This window comes from Hyalella azteca, unplaced genomic scaffold (genome assembly GCF_000764305.2).
Source record: "Hyalella azteca isolate HAZT.00-mixed unplaced genomic scaffold, Hazt_2.0.2 contig6587, whole genome shotgun sequence".
Classification (NCBI taxonomy): Eukaryota; Metazoa; Arthropoda; class Malacostraca; order Amphipoda; family Hyalellidae; genus Hyalella; species Hyalella azteca.
The window spans coordinates 943722-961273 of record NW_025936745.1 but is presented as its reverse complement, the minus strand read 5'-3'; the positions used below and the strand labels follow the sequence as shown (position 1 = coordinate 961273).

Here is a 17552-nt window from a genome sequence, read left to right as displayed (position 1 = left end):
GAAGGACTGCCTCGAGGAGAGTCCATTCTTGTAACGTTTTGTGGACTTGAGCTCATGCGACGACCGGTCAATGTTTTCATTTTAATGAGGCAGCCAATACGCATGTAAATAAACTCAAAGTTCTCGATGCAAGCAACCATTTTCAATTTAATGAAAGGCATGTGGCATAATAAAACTCGGAACAATATGTGTGCAATTCCCCAAATCTAAGCAGAGTTGAAATATTTTTAATATTAATGAAATTTATTATTCTTAGTTTCTTAAAGGTATCTCATTCCTCGACGAACATCGCATTCAGTACCCAATGGAATAACGAGACGATTGAAAATGTCACTGCATCCGAGTGCCCGCGATGTTTGGCCGTTCGTATTCGTTTCAAGATGACAGTTTGATTGGAGCCCCAAACGGCGGGTCCGAACGCACGGTATCCCAAACACTGCAGCAATTATGTTGCGCTATTGCTATCACCGCCGATATTCAATCTTCATTAGCACAAATATTGCCTAGGATCCAAGCCAGTATAGGGAACGTCCATTAGGCTTGAGCAAGCCAAAGTAGGATCAGAGGCAAGAGGTAAGCTGGGCATGTTTTGGCCGAGCTGTCAGTGTTAAGCAAATCACGTTTTATTCTAATTACTAGTGAAGCGCTTCTTTCTGGTAATAAATGTTACTATTTAACGTGGATTTCACCAGAGTTTACAGTAGGTTATATATTTTGGCTATAGTTTGAAGGCTAGCGGAAGCAAGACGTAATAACTCGACACAGTGAGTCAACTTTTTGATGCAAATCGCGATTGGCAATAGATACACATAAACCAACAAACAATCCATAGAATAATTAAGGAGAATATTTAAGTTTTTAACAACATAAGCACAATGAAAAGATTTGAATTCATGACTGTAATGAAAAATTTGTCACGAAGATTCTGCCTCTAAAGACTTACATGTTAATAAGTTACTAGCAAGACGCTACAACTTCAAAAGTGAGCATGGCATTGTAAATACACCACTTAGCCTTAATTGACGTTTTCTTTAGAAGCAAGCAGAATTTGTAAGTGCTTTTCTGCTTGGTCAAACAGGCCAGTCACTGCCAGGACTGGGCGAGTAATTATTTAAATGGTGACATTTCTCGTAAATGAGCCTTGCTTCCAACTTTATTGTCTAATGAGAAAATTTTCTCGAATTTAGGAAGGCATAGCCATTGATTTTTATAACGTGATCAGAATATCTACAGATATCAACGAAATAAAGTTAAGGTTGAACAGCTCATTTTGTCCATAACGCTATTTTTGCCTGAATACGAAGGAATATTTGCAAATTATCTGATTATGTTTATTTAGCAGAAGAAAATATTTAGAGACGTATTATCTGGAAGTAGCGTCTATAACAGTCGCAAGGCGGACACAACTCCGAAGCACCAGCTCCCGAGCGTGCGTGTGATGTGTTGCATTCTTCAGGGATGCATGGGGCCAATCACCAGCCTGAGATTCCAATCTGCCTTGCAGTGACCCGACCTAATAGCCTATAGTGGCGGCCCAAGTTCGTAGCTTCGAGCTTCTCTAATTGATGGAATTTCAATTAGGAAGGGAAGGTATATCTAGACCGAAGATGGGCTTAATTCTACTTCACAAACAACACTTGACGTTAACGCGATAAATGGAGCATTTCAAGTGCTTAATAAAAGTTTTGGCTAACATTTTTTGGTTCGTCAAGGTGTGAGCGAGATGCACTAGTCCCTCCTTGGAGATGTTTTTCAGAATTCAAATGAAGTCCATGGCTTCAAAGTTGGAATTGGACTTAATTTATTCCAGCCTAACTTTCCTAATCGATTAGTCCGTCACGGTCATTTAATTCTCTAGTGAATGAAGAAAGTGATATCTTTATTTTGTAGCTCTTACAATTTTGCTTCTTCAGCCTGAGGAAGAATCTTTTGAGGCATTTTCAGCCTAAATTTTTCTCTTGGAAAATCTTATTTATTAAGCATTGATAATTTACGAGTCCATTGACTTGAGATCTTAATGAAGCGTTTAGTGATGTATCAGTTAATTGTCTGGTAGGTATAGAAGAAAACCAAGTTCAGGATTCGTTCACAAAAATCCTGGATTTGCCCATATAAATTCTATATTTGCTCATATAAATTCTGGATTTACTCATATAAATCCTAGGTTTGCTCATATAAATCCTGGATTTGCTCATATAAATCCTGGATTTGCTCATATAAATTCTGGATTTGCTCATATAAATTCTAGATTTACTCATATAAATTCTAGATTTACTCATATAAATCCTGGATTTGCTCATATAAATTCTGGATTTGCTCATATAAATTCTAGATTTACTCCTATAAATTCTGGAATTGCTCATATAAATCCTGGATTTGCGCATATAAATCCCGGATTTACTCATATAAATACTAGATTTACTCATATAAATTCTGAATTTGCTTATATAAATCTGGGATTTGCTTATATAAATCCTGGATTTGCTCATATAAATCCTAGATTTGCTCATATAAATCCTGGATTTGCTCATATAAATCCTGGATTTGTTCATATAAATCCTGAATTCGCCCATACAAATTTTAAACTTACTCCCAAAAATTTTGGATTTGCTGCCAAAAATCTTGGATTTGCTCAGTACATTTTTTAATTTACTCTCGAAAATTCTGTGCTTGTTAACTTCTAAGAAATATTTTGTTCAGACTCAGATATTGCGATTTTCTAATCAAACAATATTCATACATTGCCTGCTTGCAACGTTTAAGTTAGAACGCAACCATCTCTGAATGGCAGTGAATTAAGCAATCGCAAAACAGGTTGACAATTAATGCGCACAGCATAATTGTTGCAAGGGAAATGAACGTTTTAAAAGAATGTATAAAAACCTGCAGGTGAAACAGCATTTAAAGTACATGCATTGTACTTCAAGTAATCCCTACACGTCTGGCTCATCTCTAAAAAGACAACTCGTGCGTCAGATGTCTTGCATAAAGTGAACATTTCATAAGTAGTTCTTTTTCATACAGAAATAATTTGAAGTCTTACAAAAAAACGTGTAAGTTCCCAAAAATCGTGAAATTTAATTTACGACATTTTACATTCATGTTTTATTTGAAGCGTAGGAGCTTATCAGTAACCCACATTCAACTGCTGTATTAAAAATATGAATGAAACCTTAGAGTACTGGTGGTGGTACTGGTGGAGGTGGTGACGGTGGAGGTGGTAGTGGAGGTGGTAGTGGAGGTGGTAGTGGAGGTGGAGGTGGTAGTGGAGGTGGTAGTGGAGGTGGAGGTGGTAGTGGAGGTGGAGGTGGTAGTGGAGATGGAGGTGGTATGTGGTGGTAGAGGTGGAGTCGGTGGTGGTGGTTGTGACGAAGTAGTTGCACGGTGGTGGAGGCAGTGGTAGTGGAGTTGTAGCTCAGATTCCTGAATACTTCAGTTCCGCCATCCGAGATTCATAAGCACCGCGCACCGCTGGCAGAAATTCCCGCCAGTTTTACAGAATGGAAGATGTTAGGAGGGAGCCTGCGGTGCCGGACGCTCGTAAAATATCACTTTAATTCAACACAATAAGCCAATGAACTTAGAAACTTGATAATAATAATATACAGAGTTTCTGAGCTGCTAACCTCAAGAAATACCCGTAGATAACAAACATGATAACTTTTTAGCTTATAAGGCAGTCATTCGGTTTATTGCAAAGTTATTCATACGCAGAGTGAATGTACTTGCATTTTTTTCAAAATTAATAGGTGATGCTTAGGATCGGAGTACATATTATAATGATAAAATTTCAGTAATAAATCACTCTCAATGGGGAAAATGTTTGTAGTTAGACCTTAAAGCGTTTATTGTGCGAGTAAAATAAAAACTTTGAAATGAAACCTAGATTCTCTGTAATGAGATTCTTATGTCTCGGGTTTAATTAGGAATGGAACAAAAATTTTATATAAATGGTAATGAGATGTGGTAAAAATTAACGAACGCCGTATAAGAAGAATGCATAAAAAGTGCCTGCATAATTCAGACGAAGTATTTTCCGAATAAACTTCATTAACGTTTTCTCCAGCAAGTAGCCGACATAATAGACAACGGTATTCGAGGTAACCAGGTAGATTCGAAACAATTTTCTGAAGTTCTAATCTATAATTAAAACTAGCAGGTAAACCTAGCTTTGCTTGGGTTAGATAATCACGAATAAATTCAACCATGATTTTTAAATCGTTAGCCTGAGGAAGGAAGAAAAAAATTAATTTTAAGACAAAATTTCCCTCTAACCTCTCTATTTTTTTCATTCATTCATGTTTTTTTGGATTTAATATTTGTTTATAGCCCGACTGTACTGGTATTGCAGGAACGCTTCCTAACATCCCCTGAATATTAATATTCCAATACCATTTTATCTTAATCAATCGGAAGAAAACCGGCTACTGCACCATGCTGATAATTCTAAAACTAAATACTTGTGAATAAATCGAAAACTCATTGAGACTATTTCATTACCTAACGAAATACTCGAGTTCGTCTCAAGTTTCGCAATTTTAAATAGTTTTAACTAATCTCAAACAAAGTTTTAATGAACATTTTTAAATAAACAACTAGTTGAATTTAAGTTCTAAATCTATTGACTAATTTATAAATTTCCTGTTCTTAAAAACCCAAATTCAAACTTTGTAAATTAACATATCTCAAAGTGGTAGGTATCACAGCTATACGGGCTCTATAAACCACCGAGACATATTTGCTGACAATTCCAGGCTTAAGCAAACACGACCCCATGAGCCAACACGGAAACAATCACACGGTATAATTAACATGACATTTGATGCCAGAGCTCAGATGGTTAGGAATAACTCGTAGCAATATAATTAATGTAGACAAACCTGATAATAAGAATCACAATATGAGCAGCCTAAACGTACGTCTTCGGTATGCTATTCACAACACAAGCATGGAGGAGCTTTCAGATCGAATAATTTCTGTACGTCATCCTCTGCTCGTCTACGCTTCGAAAAACGTCCATTCGTTTTTCATAAATGTAATATTTTTTCAATTTTATTCATGATTTGTCGAAAAATGGCACGAATCCCGATAAATAATTTCTGAAATAAATTTCGCTTCGCTCGAACGAGCGCTTGAACAACTTTTTGCCGATCTAAAGACTGTTCCCGTCACAAACATTCTCCAATGCATTTCAAAATTCTAGGATTCTCTGACAATCATGGCAGCATTAATCTCTATTTCCAAGTTAGCAGAGCTGCCGGAGAGCGGGAGATGGGGGACGAGAGAGGGACGTTGGTGGAAGCAGTGGCTCTACACGAGCTTTATTCATTGCTATCGACAGGTTTTCATAGAGCAGCAGTGCCAGTCTGTGGATCGTATATAAGGGAACAATTCGGAAGACGGAGCAGTGAAGCATGATGGGAAGTTTGAGGCAGAGCGAGCAGCAGTTCGCTGCAATCAGGCTGGATTAGAGAGCAATCTTGAGGAGGATCTTGGTCTCGGTCGAACAACTCGCGACACAAGTCTATCTTGGAGCTCATCCTGGTCCTTAGACTAACACCGGAGGAGCATTTCAATGGGCGTATTGTAATTAACTGCCAAACTTGTGCATTAATTAATGCTGGGGAATAATAAGCTCCTTGGAACTTTGCAATCCACGCACCGCCGAGGAGGTCTGCCACCCTATAATGGTGAACGCATCTCAGGAATTAACATCCACAGATTGTCCAGCTTCGTTTCTTAAGACGTGTCGAGAATAATTAACTCATCTGCATGCATAACAACCTAGAAGAGTTTTCCCGCTCGAGCTCCCGAGAATCTGAGAAGAATGGAGCCTCAAGATTGCATTTTGCAGAGTTTCTCGCGCACAAGCGTTATGCTCTATTTAAGGAAGGGGATCTTTCAGACGATATTTTGTCTCGAAAATTGCCAACTTCGACGTCCTCGATCCGAGCTCCCGGCAGAACTGAAACAATATGTTCCGCGTTGCATCGTATTTTACGCTGCCGACCTTTCAAACTGATCGCAAACTTGCTTATTGCGCATGAATATTATAGTATAGGAAATGACTTTTAGGCTTGAATATACGGGTATAGCAAAACTTGAGTTTTATAAATCATACGGGAATATATTTGAATCGCCGTTTTTATATTCTCTGTAGACTTACGCAAGCACCCGAAATCATTTTTAAGTGATAATGAATAAACTTTCAAATGTCCCTTGCTTTGCATTCAAATGTCCTATGACAACAAACCTCTTATTTATTATTTGTTCAAAGTTTGTGTTCTGGTTCTCAACCGAACTTTGAACTTTCTGAACTTTAAACTTGCTTGTTATGCTGGCGATGTCATTAAATGTTATCAGTTATCAATCTCTTATAAAACCAGTAATAAACAACCAGAGAAGTTCATGAAGATAAGGACAATGGTTCACACATGTTTCTCATTAATGAAGTAAGATGAGAGCTACGATTCACGATGCGTCAAATTTTCGCATGACATAATAACTCCGATAACTTAAAAGATTTCTTACATAATTTCTGATTGGCAGAAATGATTGTAAAATTTATTAATTATGTTATAGATCTGATGCAATAAGCATTTATAACTATTGGGTGTAAAAAATTGTTTCCGATAATTTTGGAGTGTGGTTCCACATCTCAGTCAATCTTTGTGGCCGAGTTCCAACAGAACCGTTGAATCTCGTTGCCGTTTGCAATAACTGACGGTTGGAAATTTATAACTTGCAAAGTTTCTGAAGACAATCCAATGTTTCTTTCGAGGAAGACAAGCAACGTACGATTCTGCTCTCAACTTGACAATCGCCTCATTTGTCAGAGTCGTGTGACCGGAAAATTCAAGGAATTGCACCGAAGAAAATCTGTCATCGTTGCGTGTATTGAATTGCATTGGATTAATAAATGGCTTTCACAGTTTTATGTACAGCAATTTTTGCGGTGATTCCACGCTGCTACACGATTGTTGTTTGCATGGCTCGTATGATTAACTGCATGTTAATCCCGCCCTCGAAATTCGCCCTTCGGTATGCTTCAGAATCTGATTCGCACAGACCCGGATTCGAATGGCATTGTCTTACGGAATTGGAAGATTTCAACTGACGCATGATTTGCATTATCTAAATTGACTAGGACACGTTGATTATTTCAAAATTAAAGATTCACATGCACTAATTTCCAATCATGAATAATGTCTTGAATATTAAAAAATAAACGGTTCTATTTAGCGTACAGCCGCTCACAGACTCAAGTTCGCTCGAAGGCGCATCTGAAACTGAAATGCAATCTAAGTCCGGAGAAAGTGGCGTGACCTCGTTAACAAGGGAAAAGCGGCCTCTCCCGCCCAAACTTGTCAAAAGAAGTATTAGTCTTATGCTGCACAAGGGCTTTCTGGGCTCCATTATAAATTAATATGATAATTGGCTAATCAGAAACCAATTTAAACTCGCTAACTTTAGATGATAAATTAGGAAGTTGCGGAAGTATATCGAATACTTGTTCATTAAGAAGCTATTAGCTCGATAATTATAATTCGAGGCTTAGCCTCAAAGGTGAATTTTGTAAGGCTTGCTGCTTCTGAACATTCTGGTGAAAAAAAAAACAGAACTTTGGTGCCAAACTTCAATGGCTACGACGAGTAGACACGCGAAGATATTCTCTTCAGGCGCGCAATAAAATAATTAATTTTGCGTAGGAATTACTCCGTGATAAGTTCATGATCCGAGAAATTAATAGTAAATCACTGACCAGCGGCCACGGCGCAGAATGACATGATTTTGTAAATTGATCATACGCTTACCTTTTACGCAGGCAGCGTGATCAGCTAGCAGTTCCTGAATTAGATACGTTGTAACAACTATCATCGTCGCAACCAAGTATATGGAAGAAATAATGGACGGATCGGTAATAGACAAGGGAAAAATTAGTCCAATTCCTTCCTTTAGGACAAATGCTTTGAATTGATATAATATCACAAACATTAATTATAATCTGGTATGCACCAAGCTATTAATGGTTATAAAATTCTCAAACCCAGGTAACCTGGAGTTGAAGTTTGACGATTCAATTGTTCTTTGATAGCAGATGGTAATTCCGGAGTTAGGTTAATAATTGTAATGCGTATTGAACGAGGTGGGCGAGCCGGCCTGCTGCCAGTGCTCCAACGCTTCTAACTACGGCATAGATTGAAGTTGATTTTGCGTGAAATCTACTAGAACAGGACCGTCGCCGTCTAGATGTTTTCATTAAAAAAGAGGTATTCACAAACCATTTTTCAGTTGTTGAATTGTTACAGAATTTTCTAATCAGTCAGGTGAGGGATTCGTACACATGAACTGCAATAGGTTAATATTGATTGATATACAACACAACTTCACCAGCTCATGGCAGCGAAATAATGTTTCAGATGACAAAGATCGCGGTCGTCTAATCCAGCAAAAACAGCGCCTGTTTACTACGTGGTATTTATCTAAAATAATTAAATTTATTTAGAATACTATAACACACATCGCGAATAATAACTATGAAAAACCGTTATTTTCATGATAGCAAGTTTCGTGGAAAACAACGTCAGTATATCGTGCAATTATTGAACAGTGGTACTCGGGCTCATGTTGAGCCGACGCTCATCTAAAATTCATTATGTCAAATGCTATGGCAATAATGGACGTCGAATGAAAACCCTCGAGAAAATCACGATTTGGGGTTAACGACACACTGTAAATAAAACTGAAATATTAATAAATATTATTCTGATCGTTCATTTGAAATTGAGGAATCAATTGATTTTCCTTGATTCCACGATTTGAAATCGAGTAATCAAGGTTGAATATCTACTCTTTCTTCGGCTTACGACTCGTGTATGAGGAAACTTAAGAGGTGCGTCTAGTGAGAATGTTCACGAATTGATCCATTCAAGTTAGTTAGCAACCTGCTTAACCATAATAAGTGACCGCGACTTCTCGACACAATGAAAGTAAGGAAGAAAGACTATATAAACAATTGTAATTTCGGATCATGGACTGAACTAAAAAGATTTGAAAACATCTTAAAAAATCTCGAAAGAGTAATGGATTTTCAAAATTTTTCTATATAGCATTATAGATAAGCTGAATTTATTTATTTAGTTTTATTAGGAGTTAATTTGGAAATTATCGAACTGAACGCTGACAAAAACGTGAATAAAATCGAACTCTTAATAAACTGTATTACCAAATTTTCCTCGTGCAAAACATAAATAACGCTTATTTATGCGATAACGTAACAAAATAGGAAACGTATAAATAAACCAAAGTACCTCGCTGACAGAAAGTAAGAAATATCGAAGATAATCTTGTGAAGCCCAACCTCGTTGAGGTAAACTTGCCCGAGAAATGATTCCGCCGCCTCATCTGTATTGCAAAATCGGAACTTTTTGGTAACAAGTCGGAATTCGATGGGACCGCAAACATCGGCGGCGTTATTATCCAATGGCTAAACCAATTAAACTTTAGCCATTACCGCCATCTGGTGGTTGCTTTATAACCAGCCGCCGAGGATCGAAGCTGCCGCAAAGGTACCTACCTAATACCCTTAAAATCCACTCCTAGCGGTGGATAACAAATGCCAGTTTTATCCCTGAAGTTTTTTTTTAGAATTTTTTAGCAGCTAGTTTTCCCGCGGATCGTTTTACAAAACTTTTGTTGCAGCGGTCGATTGATGACGTTGCCTAAATATGGATGACATCATGTCCCAAATTTTAATTTTAATGGAAATTAAGATAACACGACCCACAATCACTACAAAATTTAGATGATAAAAAGAAATTTGTATGCAAATTCTAGATTAGACTCCTATTAATTTTTGGTTGGACTTTTATTAAGTTCTTCTGCAGTGTACTTCAAGTCTCATTTACAGAATTAAATGACCCGAAAAAAAATTTCCGCTCAGATTAACCCAACGACCAACATAAATAACTACTTCAAAAATAATATAGTATACATAATCTAAATTGAATTACATCGATAGATGGCCTATTCGTGTTTGTATAGTTACGCTAACAGTGCCGTGAAAGAATGATCTAGGATGAACCTGTCCAGCGTTGTGAGTTGGTAGTCTGATTTAGGGGGCCTCCACCCCCCCTCCAGAGCGAGGGACCAACATCGATCAACCGGGGCCAGGAAATTGCCACATGTTTGACAAGCGCTGCAGACCAGCAAACTTGCTGCAGACTAGCTGCAGACTCGCTGCAGACTTGCTGCAGACTAGCTGCAGACCAGAAAACTTGCTGCAGACTAGCTGCAGACTACCTTCAGACTCGCTACAGACACGCTACAGGCCCACGTACAGCAGGACGCTAAGCAAGATTGTGCCTGGAACTCAGCAATTTTCATACATGCAGGTGGGAACCCTCAGGCACTGATAGAACATTTCTGTGCTCATGAGACTGCCATGCAGGAGTATAAGATAATTTTGTTCATTAATTTGGCTGGTGAAAATAGTATCGAGATTATCCCGATCGCGCACGGATCAGATAAGAACAGCTAGTGTTCTTGATTATAACAATTACGTTCATGACCAGCTTGGTTGGTTGAAAGAAGCCTTGGCTGCCGGTTTATCGTCGCGGTAAACAGGGAATAAAGACGGCAAACACAGCCGGCACGCAGCAAACAACCCACCAAGCTTCGGTCAACACATTTCGCTCAAACTAAAACATTGTCACCGATGCGAGGCCTTGACATGCGCACCAAGATGGCTGCGCTTGGTTGACGGCTCTGCAGAAGCTCTGCGCTCGGTTGACGGCCGCAGAGAAGCTCTGCGCTCGGTTGACGGCTGCAGAGAAGCTCTGCGCTCGGTTGACGGCTACAGAGAAGCTCTACGCTCGGTTGACGGCTACAGAGAAGCTCTACGCTCGGTTGACGGCTACAGAGAAGCTCTACGCTCGATTGACGGCTCTAGAGAAGCTATGCTTTGATTAGAAATAATTTTCCTTCTTTTGATTTCAAAATTTATTTGAAATAATTATCATTCAATTGATTTCGACCGCCGATATCGAAATAATTTTCACTTCAAAAATATGTCGAAAGTTTCAATGAAAATATACCCACGTGTCGTTCAAATAATTTTATATTCTATAAATTACCAAGTAAACATTAATTCCTACTCTTTAGCTTTAAAAGACTGGAAGGCATTGAATCAAATCGGCTAAGTGAAAATACATATAATTCGTCAATTACAAACATAATTATTGTTTGAAATGATGGCGCTATTGTTTTACTGCTAGATATAAAACAGTTTCTATATGTGGGTTCCAGTCAAATACATTACGGGACGAAAATTCACTGATCACTTTATTTTTATTTACAGATTGTAAACATTGGCCTGTCGCAGATATAAAAACGCGAGCACATGCAGCGTCTAATGCAATTAAACTTAAGGAGCAAGTGAACGGTAAAGGCAATTAATAAAAGCTCAATTGTACATAGATAAACAAAAAGGAGCTGTAGATGAGAGCTTGTTTCATTCATCTTTTCCTGGAACGTCAAGCGAAAATAAATAGAGCGAGCTTGATATTGAAAAATATTATTTCAGTAAGGGACGCTCTAGCTTCTAAACAAAGCGGATGCCGAGTAGCTATAAAACATTTTTTGAGTTAATTTCGTTCAAAATGGATTATATTTTGTTCATGAAGTGCTGGATTTTGCACGGAACTGAATTTTGTTGGAGTTTGAGATTCAAAACTTCATATACGGTGTATGTATACATGGTTTTTGCACTTCATCAGAAATCTCAGAGTAGAGGGCTCTAGTAACGACGCTTCTACTGTATTAAAGCCGTGTACAGTAAAGCTTTAGAACGAGTTATGGCTCGAATAGCATCATGTAAATTGAAGCCTTTAACTGAATTTTGCCTAAGATTTATTCATGTCAGAAACATTTCTTTATGTTAGAGGAAGGAGATCATCACAGCGAGACGGTCGTAAAATAATGAATAGCTCGCGTAGTGCCCGTCTTTGTCAAATTCGAGGCCACTTCTGGACAGATTTTACTATTCCCAGATTCTTTTGAGCATTTTCAACTTATTTGGCGTGAGTATCGAGGGTTGTGATGGCTGAGGGCCATTTACGAGTCTTCTTTAAGTCGCGACGTTGGGTAAAAACGTCGTCGGACCTTTTGTGATTTGTTGGCGAGCATTGGCAGCGGGCCTCTCATCAAGCTTTTATAGCATCCTAAGAACGTCTTAAAGAGTGCCTCGCAAAATTGCTCTTTCCTCTGACTTCCATTTGGACGGTGCTGTTTCGCCCAGACATTCCTTTAACAATTCTTCGTCAGCTTTTTTCATTTCGAGGGCATTTGAAAGCGAACTATTTGGCCTGGCTTTAGTTTTTTCACGTCATGGAGCATCTCGAAAACTTGAGTCTTCTGCTGTTCGATGGCAGCCTAGACGTTGTAAAAAGTTACCCCGGAGAGGCTCGCCAAAACCTTCAGTGATCATGAGTTCATCAAACCTACAGGCGCTTTTTACGGCCGGAAGCTTGATTTTCAGGGGAGAAATATAAAATATTTCTGATTTTGAGGGACTTTAATGGGGGAACGGGGACTTCGTTCACTTTAAATTCATCTCGTGACAGGAAGCAAGGCAGCATTAAAATTCTTATGTTTACGTGACTACTCGTTTTCGGAGTTGCAATTGTCGCTTGCTTGTTACCACGTTTTTCTTGACTTCGTTTCGTGTGTGTCTGTCATAAAAAATTCAAACCTTAAATTAGAGCACTTCTAAACATCCTAGCAAGTTGAAATTTGGCATGCATGTTTATGCTGCCTAACAATTCAAGATTTGATCATCAGAAATAATAATTAAATTTTTTTTTAATTAAAAAATAAAAAAAACACTAAAAATTCACGGTTTGGAATTCAGTTTTTTCTCAAACATCCACACTAGCCAACCCTGGAAATTGATTTGAATTGCTAAAATTGCTAACTAAAAAGTAGAAAATAAATAAATATTAAAATTATTTTTTAAAACCACGTTTTTCTGGTTTTTACAAAAATAAAGATAGTGAAATAAAACAAATAAAAAGACTTTAAAACCACGTTTTCTTAACGGACAAAAAAGAAAAACATTTACTCTTACATAACATTTAAGTTATGTAAAATGTAATGTAATGTTATGTAAGAGTAAATGTTTTTCTTTTTTGTCCGTTAAGAAAACGCGGTTTTTAAAAGTTTTTTTATTTGTTTTATTCCTTGTTTGATTAGCTACATTCTTCAGGAACAATTAACTACTCTATATTTTGGTATCATTTCTAGCGAAAATCGATACTTTCCTAAACTCGGTTTATGTATTGTTCGTAAATAATCATTATCAAGTACCGAAAATATAATCATATCCGATTGAACAATCAATATCTGAACTCGTAATGATGCTGTAACAAGAGATCGTGAAATAAAGAAAGACTTTAAAAGTCATAGCTATTAAGTTCATAACGAATTTAACAGACATCGTTGCATTTGAAAATGAAATTATGAATGATTCCATTTTGAAGACATTTTCCTGCACTTGTAGTTTGCAATCTAGCAGGCAATACATATTTGGGAGAAAATCTAAATAATGTAATTATGAAATTATCACAGAATTTGAACGTTTTACAATCCACAAAATTGTATTATCGGAAGAAGCTCATATATGCAAGAAGCTGGTACTGGTCAGCATATTCGAATTAGCATTTGAAAAATATATTTATTTCTAGCACCGACATTTCAGAATAAAATTTATGTGGCATCAAACGTCGGGCAACAAGAGATCGCTTAGGAGAGGATATAACAGCTTCTCTAAATCATCCTCGAATGTCAGTTCAATAAAATGGAAACCAGCCTAGTCGATATAGCTTTTTATAGCTTATAAATTATATATTATATACTTATAAATTTTAAAAATTAGCAAAGGTCGTCTTAAAAGCTTATTTTGCAATAATTAATTCAGTCAGAGTGTGCCTTTTCCCGCGGCGCTAAAGAAGCCAAATATTTTCTAGAATGAAGAAAATCTCATATTTTTGTTTTCCTTTCGAATTAATTAAATAAATGTGGCACTTTATATATTAATTATATATATATATATATTGCTTAATTTAAATAACGTTCATATACCCTCAATGACAACTTACCCATATTACTACAGCCAGCGAAACCTTGATGTCCGTAGGGCTCTTCTAATCAAATAGGACTTACCAAGTTAAGTTCATCACAGCACCGGGTAAGTCTCTAATTCAAAATATGTCGAAAAGTTCGCTTCGGCATAAAGTTGGAAGTACTTCTCGGAACTTTGGCAGGACGATCGTCAGAGTGAAACCTGGACCCTGCGCAAAGTTACCCTAAGACTTCCAAAGGAGATCCGCAACCCGGGGACTCGCACATTATGCTGATTAAGTTATCCTGGTTGCAGGGCGGGCGTCGCTAGAGGCAAATTCGCCATCAGAAGAGACAGAAAGGCCATTTCCGGACTCCTGATCTTAGGAGATGTTGGCACTCGAGTTTATGAGTCGCAATGCCCCTGATAATTATTTATACGATGACATAATATTATTATTGCCCATAATTAATTATCTCATAACGAAAATTCATACGGAAAAAATTATATTTCAATTAAACTTGATGTTTAATTGAATTGATAATTCAAGATTCAAGTTTATTTGATAGCGCTAATCAATCAAACATGGTAATTTGCAAGTTATCAGCTATAACTAACTATAATGACTGAATTACTTGAACGAACTGAAAGAATTGGCATTTTAAGCATTTTAACATTTTTTCTCGTGGTAACTAGTTGCATTAAATATTAATACAAAGCGTTTTCAATAAGATTAATATCAATATTAAAAAGGTAAATAAAATCGCTATTATAGTAGGGTAAATATCAATATAAAACGCTGTAAGATAAATACCACCTTGAGTCGCTGTTCGTAAGGCAAATATAAATATCAAAAATTATTTTCTAACATTTATATCTTTCAAAATTTTTTTATTATTATTCTATAAAAATATTAAAATGTCAATATGAAGTGCTGTAAAAATGATAAATATCACTATTTATCGTATATCGTATCGAGCGGCTGTTAACGAGGCAAATATCAAAATAAGCGCTCCAGATACGGCTCTTTCAGAAGTGAAACTTACAGCAAATTAATTGTTCCAGAAATTAGCATAATTCAACTGCACTGTAAATGTGGATTTCCGACTTTACGTGTGTTTTTTCAATTTCTGATTGGCAACGGCAAGCGTTGACGTAATAGCTATAATATTAAAGTAAATACAACGTGGAACTCAGTGATGAATTCCATGCTCAATTTTTACGCGGTTTAGAGCCCTCGTTTGAGTGAAATTCAAAGGGTTTATGGAGACCCGCTGGAGAAAGACATCCTTCCTCCTGATAAGCCTGCGCTCAGCCGCTCCGTTTACCTTTGTTCAGAATCACAGACGACTGATCACAGGCCAAATGATTGACCACCCATAGGCCGCTTAATATTAGTCAAAGATTTTATTGTGAAGAGAACAGCGATGTGATCCTCAACCTAAATACAATAGCCGCGCTTACGACCGTTGGGATAACATGGCTTGGATTACGTCGTATAGCTTCAATTATAAAATATTGTGAAGATTTGTGCATGCATTTATTTTCACAACAAAACTTCGCAATTCCGACTCGTGTTCAGCATTCAGCCACGTGGACGAAGGTATTGAAATATATAAATATAATTTTATAATTGTGAAACTGGGCTGATGCATGCGTTTTGGGTTGACGGGATAAAAGTAGAAGAATATTGAAAAACTTTTCTTTCACAAAGTAATAATATAATGACAAAGACATATGCAAATGAAGTCCAGAAGCGACTTTAACTGAGAAAATTTAACTTATTGGAAAAATTTAACAGGATTTGTATCAATGTTTAATGTTTATTTAACTAGAAAAATACTTTTGACTTCAAATAAAAAAGTCTCCGGAGAAGTAAGATATCAAGACTAATCTAAAGCATGTATCAGCTTCCCCGAGTCATGAGTAATATTTTCCAACAACAAAATTTTTTCCAAAACATTAAAAATTTTGTCCAACTGTGGACGGAGACGTATTCACATGAGTTGCTGCATGACAACATAACAGTTGATATGATAGATTAAATATACCAATTTAATCAAATTAAAATAGTTATGCCTGGGTTCTGGCACGACACTGGGCACTGTTTGGGACAAACTGTTGGGTAAAAAAATTGAACGAATTTCAAATCTTGCAGACTTTTTGTGCTTCAAATTGATTCAATAAAATTGAAAATCGATTTTTGGGTCATTGAAATTGTTGCCATTCACCTTCAGTAAACCAAGAGATAAAATTTCCGGTTAACCGCAATGTCAAAATTTCAAAATGCGGGTGAAATATTCTAAAAATGTAAACTAATAACTCAGCATATGTTTAATCTGTAATGAATAATGATGATCATTAATATTAATTGTTTGACTTTTTACGTATGGCATGACCGAAACTAATGATTTCTGTCAAAAAAAAAAGATGTTATGCTTTTGAACGCACTAGGTTATTCCATGCATGCTGATCAAAGGTAATAAGAAAATTTCTGTAACCTTTGACTCGTAAAATTCGCGATCGACGTCCCAATCGCCACGCCGCCTACAACCTGTGTCTCATGAATAATTTGTTCTACATTATTTTAGTTGATAAACGTGACCGCATCCGATGATTGCATGCATGATAGGGTACACAATTTTATTTTGTTCCAAAATTTATTTTATCATGTTGAGGGATATTATACGTGATAGAACTTGAATATGAATGGATTGAATAATTTTTTTTCTTTGAAATTCGGTTTCTAAAAGTCCAGCTAATTTTACAAAGTGTGTTAGTTATTCTCGTTCTGTTATGGTGCCCACTTTTACATAACATATATTCATTGATATATATATGCTCCAATCAGTCAAGCTTAATTAATTATATTTTTTCATTTTATAAATAATCCCGCAAAATACTTTTCAGTAGATATGAAACCTGAAATATTGAAACGCTCGAGGTCAACAGCATTCAGCGAGAAATAAATGCCGAACAAGAACCCGAGAATATGCTTGCAGAAGGATCTATCGAAATCTTGAACAAGACGCCAAACTTCTATGGATTTACTCATAATTTTGAGGAAAATTCGCTCAAAGGCGATCTCAGTTTGCCGATATTTTCTACATGGCTGAATATTTCTGATGACGTCAGCAGCTTGACGCCATCGAGCTCGGCTGAGCCGTGCAGCGGCCATGCGACACGCATACATGCGTGTGCGTGTGTTGAAACTCCACACGCATACATGCGCTTGCGCGTGTTGAAACTCCACACGCATACATGCGTGTGCGTGTGTTGAAACTCCACACGCATGCATGCATGTGCGTGTGTTAAAACTCCACACGCATACATATATGCGTGAGGACGCTCTCACGCATACACCCACTTGAGTGTGTTAACGTTCCACAAGCATAAAAGCAATTGCATGTGACATTCCACACGCAAGCGTGCG

General features: G+C 37.1%; 1 protein-coding gene across 1 annotated transcript; it reads left to right on the top strand.

Moving 5' to 3' along the window:
* The first annotated feature begins 2871 nt into the window (after nucleotides 1-2871).
* Nucleotides 2872-10967, top strand: LOC108677175 (putative glycine-rich cell wall structural protein 1). The gene is made up of 3 exons (XM_018165342.1): nucleotides 2872-2889; nucleotides 3178-3328; nucleotides 10774-10967. The coding sequence occupies exons 1-3, from the start codon at nucleotides 2872-2874 to the stop codon at nucleotides 10965-10967; spliced, it is 363 nt and encodes a 120-aa protein (XP_018020831.1).
* The last annotated feature ends 6585 nt before the right edge of the window (nucleotides 10968-17552 follow it).

Coding starts and splice junctions, on each gene's coding strand:
- LOC108677175 (XM_018165342.1), top strand. Junction 3,329..10,773: donor TGGTAGTGGAGATGGAGGTG/GTATGTGGTGGT, acceptor ACGGCTCTGCAG/AAGCTCTGCGCTCGGTTGAC.